This window comes from Bactrocera tryoni, unplaced genomic scaffold (assembly GCF_016617805.1).
Source record: "Bactrocera tryoni isolate S06 unplaced genomic scaffold, CSIRO_BtryS06_freeze2 scaffold_11, whole genome shotgun sequence".
NCBI classification, from domain to species: Eukaryota; Metazoa; Arthropoda; class Insecta; order Diptera; family Tephritidae; genus Bactrocera; species Bactrocera tryoni.
Window position 1 is genome coordinate 874,723 of NW_024395824.1, and position 8,774 is coordinate 883,496.

Sequence of the window (8,774 nt, forward strand, 5' to 3'; positions counted from 1 at the left end):
TTTCGACAACATTTTGGAGGTGATCAAGTCGGTGAAAATACATCACAACAGCGTTCGACAATCTGCGACGGCACACAAAATTCCGAGGACCAACCTGATGCGTTATATTGCAGCATTTGATGGTGCGAGCATCGACGTTACTACTGCCAATGCCGATTTAATGAAAAATTTGCTGGCTGAAAGCACGACGATGGGCACAAAAACAGTGAGTTCTGCTGGTTTCTTTCTTTTTCTTTCATCGAATAATAAATAATTTTTTTTTTTATTTCAGATCTTCAACATCGAACAAGAGAAGGCGCTGATAAGCTACATTCTCCAGGCCAACGACATCAACTATGGAATTAGTTTGATGGAGCATCGTAAGCTCGCGTATGAATTTACTCGGAAAGTTGGCGCGTCGTATCCGGATCCATGGAACGACAATCAACAGGCGAGTAAGGATTGGCAGTTGGCGTTCATGAAACGCCACAAAAATTTGTCACTGCGAACACCAGAGCAAGTAAGCCAGAGCCGTGCGAAGCGATTCAACAAAGAGAATGTCGACCTCACCGAATATGGAACATGGATGAAACCGGGTGCCCGACCGTGCCAACCAGACCTGTCAAAACCAGCGCAAAGGACAAAAGCAGGTCGGCTCATCAACATCTGCCGAAAAAGGCACCAATGTGTCTTTGGCTTTGGCCGTCAGCGCTAGTAGCCAGTCTATACCGCCATTCTTCCTATTTCCCCGAGTCAACATGAAAGAGATTTTTATGACTCATGCGAGTCATGGCGCTGTTGGTGTTGCGAACGGTTCTGGTTACATGAACTCTGACGTATTCCCTCAATTCATGCGTCATTTCATCAAGCACACCGGTGCTAATGCCGATTCGCCAACCATGTTGCTGCTGGACAACCACGGTTCGCATTTATCGATCGAGGCGAGAGATTTGGCGTTGGATTATGGCATCACATTGCTGTCTTTTCCGCCGAAATGCACGCACAAAATGCAGCCGCTAGATGTTGCGGTATTTGCACCATTTAAAGGCATGATGACCGTGAGGCGTGATGCATGGAAAAAGTCCAACATTGGTGTCACTTTCAATCTGCATCATGTGCCGCTCCTTGTCGATCAGTGCCTCGATGTTATGTTAACGCCGAAAACCATCAAATCCGGCTTCCGAACAACTGGCATCTACCCGTTCAACCCGCAAATTTTCACTGAAGTTGACTTTGTCGCTTCGGAACGAGGAAGAGAAAGACGCCGACAATCAACGTCGAGTTCTTGCCTCTGGTGATGCCATTGTGACTGCTGCGAATGAGGAGGTGTCAACGTCGGAGGCATCGACAAGTGCCCCAGCTTCAACAAGTGGTGCTGCATCATCGTCGTTGTCTCTTATTTCGGCTCCACAGCTCCGTGATGCATTGAAATCGGTTGGCCCGTTGAAATTGGGCACACCTGCGCCGAAATCAAAACGTGGCCGCAAGACAATGGAGTCAACGATTTTGACATCGCCTGAGGTTGTCGCAGATCTGCGTGACAAAGGCCGAAAAAAGCGGCAAAAATTGACGAAGACAGCCGATGAACCAGCAGCCAAGAAGCAAAAAGGCCGTGGCAAATCGAAGACGCCACGGAAGAGAAGCCCGTCTCCGACCGAAACCGACATCGAAGAGGACTTAGATTTTTGCACGATTTGCAAGAAAAAGATGCCGAAGCACAAGAATCGTCAAAACACGGCCCATTGCATCGTTTGTGATCGAGGCGTTCACTCGAAATGTGCCGGACCGAACCCGAACACTTACACCTGCATCCACTGCGAGTCGGAATAATTTTTTTCGCCAATTCCTATTTTTCTTATTATTTATGAATCTCTCTTTCATTTCCATTGATAAATAAACGTTTTTCACCGGTAACAATCATGTTTTAATCGATTTACTGGCCCGACATTCCCCAAAAATTTCAAAATCGCAAAATCAGGTTTTTTGCGCCAATGGCTATAACTTTTAAATTTTTGTAGAATTTTATCAAACCAATGTTATCAAAAAGAAGGTTACCACTCGCACTACAAATCCATGCTTTGGAATTTTCACAAAAAATAACTTTTATGTGACTTTTTATCCGAAATCAAAACGTGGCCCAACATCCCCCCACATACCTGTTGAAACTAAGTGCAACAAACAAAGTAGGTTTGGTTTTACCTGTATTTTTGTTCGTTTCCTTAAAATATTAGTTCCTAATTCATAATTTTTGATATATCGGGCCCTAACCGCCAAAAAGACGTAAGCGCCAAAAAAAAAATTATACAGGGGAAGATTTTTTTTTAAATCTTTGGTTAAGGAAGAATCAGTGCAGTGGAATTGAGTATGTATGCTTTGCTACTTCTTAACTATACATTGTATTTATTTTTTTTTTCATATATTTCCAAGATAACGGGTATTAATGTCGCTTACGTCTTTTTTGCTGTCATGCTGGATAGCTACTAATTTATGTTTTGGCGGTTACGCCCAATGATATTAGTAAAAAAACCTTTGTTCTGTTTTTAATTTTTCAAATTTTTTCGTGTACAAAAATTAACCTTAAATTCATTAGTGTCTATAAAAAATAAAATTAATATGAAAAATACTTTAGAGTACAGAATTAATTTTAACTGCAAACTTATATAAATAAAAATAGTTTTTAAACTTTAATTGAATAGTTTTAAAAATAATTGGCTTTCTAGAAAATACTAATTGTCTTCTTGATCAGTTTCAGGTAGAGCATCTTTAATAATTTTATCGTATTTTAAATTTAAAAATTCGCTGTGAAATCTTGTAGGTGTTGTGTTTTTATCACATAATGTTTTTAGATCTTTGTATTTTTTTGAAGAAATTTTTAATAAATTATCATATAAACGTAGAGGTCCATTTTCTATTAAAGAATTATTTCGTCTTGATCTTGTAATGGAGTTTAGATCGTATTCTTCAATTCTGGAATCGCCAAAATATCCGTACTTAAGTTTCATGATAGGATTATTTTTTTCTAACGAAGCAGAAGGTAATTTTGGAAAAGAGATTTTAATTGAAGTGGGAAACATAGTTTGAGAAAATGTTTTCCAATCTTTGAAATCAGAATTATTCATTATAACGCATTTATAATTTTCGGGATTAGTTCTTGCGTTTGAAATCATGGTATACCATTCACCAGGAGCCCAAATAGTTTTATCGCGAGTAAATGCCTCAATAGTGCTGTGTATAGAGTCAACTGACATCATAGTATGCCCAGGTAACAAATACGTAATTTTTATGTTGTGTATAAAATTCGAAATTGTAAGAAAAAATACTAATGTGGAAAGCATAGCTTTATTCCGATTTTGACCAGCACAGCTGTCACAGTAAAGACTTACTGAAGAGTGAGTTCTTCTTTCGTCGACAATTTTCAAATACTCAAAGACCACAGTGGAAATTTCATTAGATCCTCTTTTTCCGTCAGCTTCTCTCCACAAAAAACAATAACCATTTCTGGTGCCATTTTCATACACGCTTTCATTATAGTACGCATACTTTCGAGAATAAAATAATGTTATGCTTTTTCCATGGGGTGTATTTAAAACCTTTTGCAGATCAAAGCTAGCACATAGGAAGGACGAATTGGCTTTACTTTGTTTTTGATCCTCTAAAAATATTTCTTTACACTTATCTTTGTTTCTTATGTGTGTTTGGTATTCTTCAGTTTGCTTTAAATGGTTTTGTGTTTCGCTCTCCAGGTTTTTGTAATTTTCACAAGTCACGCATTTGTCTATTTTAGGCAAGTGAAAACCGATATGAAAACTATTTGTAAAAACATTTCGGAAGACCCTTAAGGATAACAGTGACGACTCCTGCTTAATATCATTTTAATGCTTGGTATAGCAATCATATGATCCTTTTATATTGCGAAATTCTTGCGGAAGATACAGCTTGTTACTTTTATTACGACAATAATGCGAGGGAACTGCTGGCAATTGTTCAATAAATGATTTTAAAAGTGCAACCTTGGACTCGTCAGACTTATTATGAGGCGTAGATTTTCCTCACTAAAACTTTTCAAACCACTCGCATTGTTTCTAACCAATATTAACTTTTTTCCGATATGTGAAGCGTTTTCAGCAAAAACTGTTGGCTCACTTTAATAGTATTATCATTATAATTAATGGCATAATTATATGTATGTATATTGCCTTCTGTTACTATCACCTCTTCGTCTTCGGACGGATAACCGTGTTATACACGAAAGAAGCCAGTCTTTTTGTCTAATTTTGTTGCCGAAGCCCCAAAAATGTTCATTTATTGCTAACCGATCTGACTCGGTGAACTTATCATCACAAAGATTTCCACACTTTTTATTTATACAAGGATTCGGCTGAACACTAGTATCACGTTGTTTTTTATTTTGTAATCTCTTAGGTAATATTCTTTTGTTTCTGTAACCTCTTTTGCCCACACATGTCTCTTCTTCAATATCATTTTCGGATTCTGTTTGTGAATAAGCTTTTTGCTCAGAAGAATGATTAGAATCAGTATCGCTGTATGGAACAAGACCATTTTTGAATGCAATCTGAAACAAAGTTTTACAACACCAAAATATAAAATGAAATTTATCGAAATATATTTACAAAAACAACCCAGTGCACTTACCACTTGTTGACACAATTCCATATTGCACAATCACTGATAAAAAGTAAAATATTTTGCGATTTTGCCGCTAATCAAAACTAATATGTTGAATCGAAAAAAGACGTAAGCACCACTTCGTTGTAAAAAAATATGTAAACAAACGAAATATGTACATACGTCTAAATTGTTTTAGCTGTAAAATCATAACGGTTCATTTTATAGCTATGGTATTTTGTGAGATGATGCGAATGATCGAAAACTATCGATTTTTATCAAAAAACAAAAATCGATAATCATAGTGCTTACGTCTTTTTGGCGGTTAGGGTTCGATATTTTTGTTGTAATAATTTAACGATTTTTTTTTGGTTTCCGGGTATTTCATTTCGAAGGTCGGAATAACCTATTTCCCTGAAGTTTATTAAATCTTGGTTATTAATTCTCTGTGTTCTTCCAAAGAATATATCGGCTTAAGAGTGGAACGCACGAGATAGAGATTTCAATTCCCTACGCGTGCAAAACGTAAAGAGTTATTGGGCTTATAAAGCGGCCTTTATTGTCCATTGCTAAAGTCTTTGATACAGTGAAATAGTGTAGAAGCTTTACTGATTTATATTTTATCGTGAAAAATGTTACAATATCTTAACGCACGAAATACATTTTTCACCGGACATTTCTATAATGTCTATGTATATGCAGTATTTCTGTTGGGTACGAAAGTATGGGTGTTGCTTGTAACTTGGGTTTTTGTGGATGCCGGTCGTACTTAATACATCCGCAAATTTCACATGACTTAGTATATTCTTTAATAAGTCAGTAAATTGTGGAAAATAGTATTTTTCCAATATCTGGTTTTTATTTTCTGTACCATTGCGATGAGCTTTTTTATTTTCTTGTTCTATTATATTCAATTTAACATCTTCATCTCCGATATCGGTAACTACTTTCTGAGTTATCCTGATACGAAGTTTTGAGAAATATTCTTGATATACTTGCTGCAATAATCTTTACTAATATTATAAAGCTGAAGAGTTTGTTTGTTTGTTTGAACGCGCTAATCTCCAAAACTACTGGTTCGAATTGAATAATTCTTTTTGTGTTGGATAGTCCATTTATCGAGGAAGGCTATAGGCTATATAGCATCACGCTGCGACCAATAGGAAACAGTGGTAAATGTGTAAAAAACGGGGGAAATTATATATCTTTGAGGGCTTCCGTTCCTTGCGCTGCGAAAGCGGTTCAAGATACACAAAAGTTATGTATGAAAGAATTATTTCTTTTTTAATGATCTGAAAGAAAGTCTGTGAGTACCGTTTTTGTGATAACTAATTTTGTCGAAATTATTTGTTAGAGTTGTATTAACATAATAATATTAATCTTTATCCAAATAAATGTGTTGTTCGGTAATTCTTTTGACATAATATTCAGTTTACGTAAATACCAAGTGCAGGTAAAAATAATTAGGTTCCTGATTATTAATCTTACATTTTTTTTTTTCTACATTCATTTTATTCATCTTCTACGTTCTTTTTTTTTCACTGTAATGCCTAAAAAAAAGAACTCAGCTTTCTCGGCAGACTGCTACTGCAAAGCGGCTGCGAGTTTTGCGCAGCAATGAAACTGAGGATAAGAATATGCATAGGTTGGGTACTCAACGAGCAATCATGAACAAAACCGTTCTAGGGAATCGAGCGTTGAACGTTCGCAGCGTCTAGCCTCACAAAATTTCCGAATTTTGGCGGACCGACAACGCTGAAGGATCTCAACGTTGGGCCTCACAGAATTCCCGAACTTTGATTTTAAAATTTCCGACAAATATGAGAGCTCATTCGGGGGAGGTAGTATAACTTTCCCTTTAAAATTAGTTTTAGTAGGAGACGGGAAAATACCTCATTTTCAAAATAAAACTTAAATTGACCGCGATTTAGGAGTAAGAGTAGGTAACATTGAGGATTTAATATTGAAGGAGATATAGTCACATACACATCTATTGATAATGTAATGGATCAGGAAGATGTGGTCCATTACCCATAGGAGTTTCTAAATTCTTTGAACCCAAGTGGCCTTCCTCCACATTCCCTTAAGCTAAAAGTGGGCGCCCCAATAATTTTACTTAGAAATCTGAAACCACCGCAGGGGCAAACATTTAAACACGTGGGGATCGATTTACGCCAAGACTGCTTTCACATGGCCAATTATATGTCGCGTTGTCAAGATCAGGTTGCGGAGAAAATCAATATGTTCTTCTGCCACCAGAAAATAAAACAAAAAATATAATTTACACAGAAGTTCTTTGATAACAGAAATTGACGCGGACGAAGATAAAGACGAAGCCCAAAATCAGTATTTCACGCGGGCGAAGTCGACGGCACAGCTAGTGAAATATATTTCTCTTATTACATTGATTATGTTTCGGTTTAGAACGCTTTTCAAGATTTTACTTAGGTTTTTTTATCGTAAACTTCACATTTAATGCGGTGTCTGCGAAACCTTAGAAGAGGTTCTTCATGCTGTTTAATTTCTTCTTTCATTCTATAAATATAATTTGATTTTTGAATACGTTTAATGTAGCTTTACAGTGAGGAATGAGCTTTGAGTTATAATGTTATGCGCTATGTTGTGAATTTTTGTCTGCGGATGTTAGCGTATTAATTTCTATTGGCAGCCGTGATAACGCATCGGCGACTACGTTTGTTTTTTCTGGTTTATAAAAGAGTTTATAATTATACATATTCTTCTATCCTTGCTTTCCAGCTTTTTAACTTGGCATTGTTACAACTACTACTTCATGCAAACGTCAATGAGCGGTGATCAAAAAGGATTTGTATTTCTTTAGTTCCATACAGGTTAGTCCATAAATTCTAGAGGGATCATACTATGACGAATATTTCTTTCTCTATTGTCGAGTAATTCTCCTCTGTTTTATTGAGTGAGGTCTATCTTGACTGATTATGCTTAGTGAAAGAACTGCTCCAAATGTAGTACTGGAAGCATCTGTCGTCAGAATAAAGGATTTATTGAAGTCTGGGAATACCAGAATTTCAGAAGACGTAAGCAAATATTGTATGTTATTAAATGATTTTAAGCCTTCGTCTGTTAGTGAAATTTGTGTCCGTTTGAATTGACATGCTCTTATTTCAGCATTTTCACCTCTTGTTACATTGGCAAGCGTCTTGACAATTTTTGCAAAGTTTTTTATAAATCTGATAAAGTATGATGCTAAACCCGGAAAACCTTTTAATTCCTTACGGTTAGCAGGTGCACGAATTTTTTTAATAGCGGATATTTTTTCAGGATATGCCAAAATACCTTCTCCCATAACGATAGGAGCTAAAAAATTCACTTCTGATCTAAAAAATTTAGCTTTTTCCAGATTGACTTTCAAATTTACTTTATACAAAAGCGTGAACGCATCTCCAATATTTTGCAAATGTTCTTCTTCAGTTTTCCCTACTATCATAATGTCTTCGATATAAACATAGCAGGATTTTCCTATAAGCATTTTGAGAACATCATTTATCATTCTCTGAAAAATGGACGGAGCATTTTTAAGACCGAATGGCAACCTTGTAAATTCTTACTTTCCATTGGCTGTAGAAAAGGCTGTCTTTTCTATGTCCCTTTCCTTTATCGTGATTTGGTGGATTCGGATGGAAGGAGTGTAGTAAAATACTTTCATTGACCTTAGCTAGCGATAGTGTTGTTTATATCAGGTATTGGATAGGAATCAAGTATTATTATTGCATTTAGTCTTTTAAAACCTGCAACTACTGTGCACTTTTTTGTTCTGATGGACCTGGTTTTTTGGAACAACTCACCACAATGAGTTTTACGGACTCTTTGAAGGCCTTATTACACCACTGTTTAGATCTTCTGTTATTTGTTTTTCTAATTCGCACCGTAGGTTGGTTGGGTAAGGATATGGTTTTGTATAGATCGGTTCTTCGCTTTTTGTTATAATTTCTGCTAATACAGTTGTGTCGATGGTCCCACTGTCGGAGACTGGACCATGTTCATAGCAGTTTCTTGGATATTATTTACTTGTTTAGAGATATTTTGTTTTAGTGGCAGGATTAAATCCTTGAGCGTTATTGTGTCACTTTTTCTATTTATGACTGCTTCCATTTCTTTACTTGACCGCGGCCGAATGAGCCTTAAAAGGACAC

The 8,774-nt window shown here is 36.4% G+C and overlaps 2 protein-coding genes across 2 annotated transcripts; one reads left to right on the forward strand and one right to left on the reverse strand.

Moving 5' to 3' along the window:
• The first annotated feature begins 349 nt into the window (after positions 1-349).
• Positions 350-2,463, forward strand: LOC120779523. The gene is made up of 3 exons (XM_040111852.1): positions 350-499; positions 597-1,205; positions 2,407-2,463. The coding sequence occupies exons 1-3, from the start codon at positions 350-352 to the stop codon at positions 2,461-2,463; spliced, it is 816 nt and encodes a 271-aa protein (XP_039967786.1).
• A 242-nt stretch (positions 2,464-2,705) lies between these two features.
• LOC120779524 lies at positions 2,706-4,705 on the reverse strand. Its single transcript, XM_040111854.1, has 3 exons — positions 4,633-4,705; positions 4,225-4,552; positions 2,706-2,740 (listed from the first exon to the last, which is right to left on the reverse strand). Exons 1-3 carry the CDS (start codon positions 4,651-4,653, stop codon positions 2,706-2,708), a joined length of 384 nt encoding a protein of 127 aa, XP_039967788.1. The 5' UTR covers positions 4,654-4,705.
• Between the last annotated feature and the right edge of the window lie 4,069 nt (positions 4,706-8,774).

What these genes read in the sequence shown, in the direction of transcription:
- LOC120779523 (XM_040111852.1), top strand. Translation starts at nt 350, where the DNA reads ATGGAGCATCGTAAGCTCGCGTATGAATTTACTCGGAAAGTTGGCGCG. An exon ending in CACTGCGAACACCAGAGCAA is followed by an intron (nt 500 to 596) that starts GTAAGCCAGAGC and finishes CGTGCCAACCAG; the next exon opens with ACCTGTCAAAACCAGCGCAA. An exon ending in ACCCGCAAATTTTCACTGAA is followed by an intron (nt 1,206 to 2,406) that starts GTTGACTTTGTC and finishes TATATTTCCAAG; the next exon opens with ATAACGGGTATTAATGTCGC.
- LOC120779524 (XM_040111854.1), bottom strand. Translation starts at nt 4,653, where the DNA reads ATGGAATTGTGTCAACAAGTG. An exon ending in TGGAATTGTGTCAACAAGTG is followed by an intron (nt 4,553 to 4,632) that starts GTAAGTGCACTG and finishes ACTTTGTTTCAG; the next exon opens with ATTGCATTCAAAAATGGTCT. An exon ending in AAAAGACTGGCTTCTTTCGT is followed by an intron (nt 2,741 to 4,224) that starts GTATAACACGGT and finishes AAATTATTAAAG; the next exon opens with ATGCTCTACCTGAAACTGAT.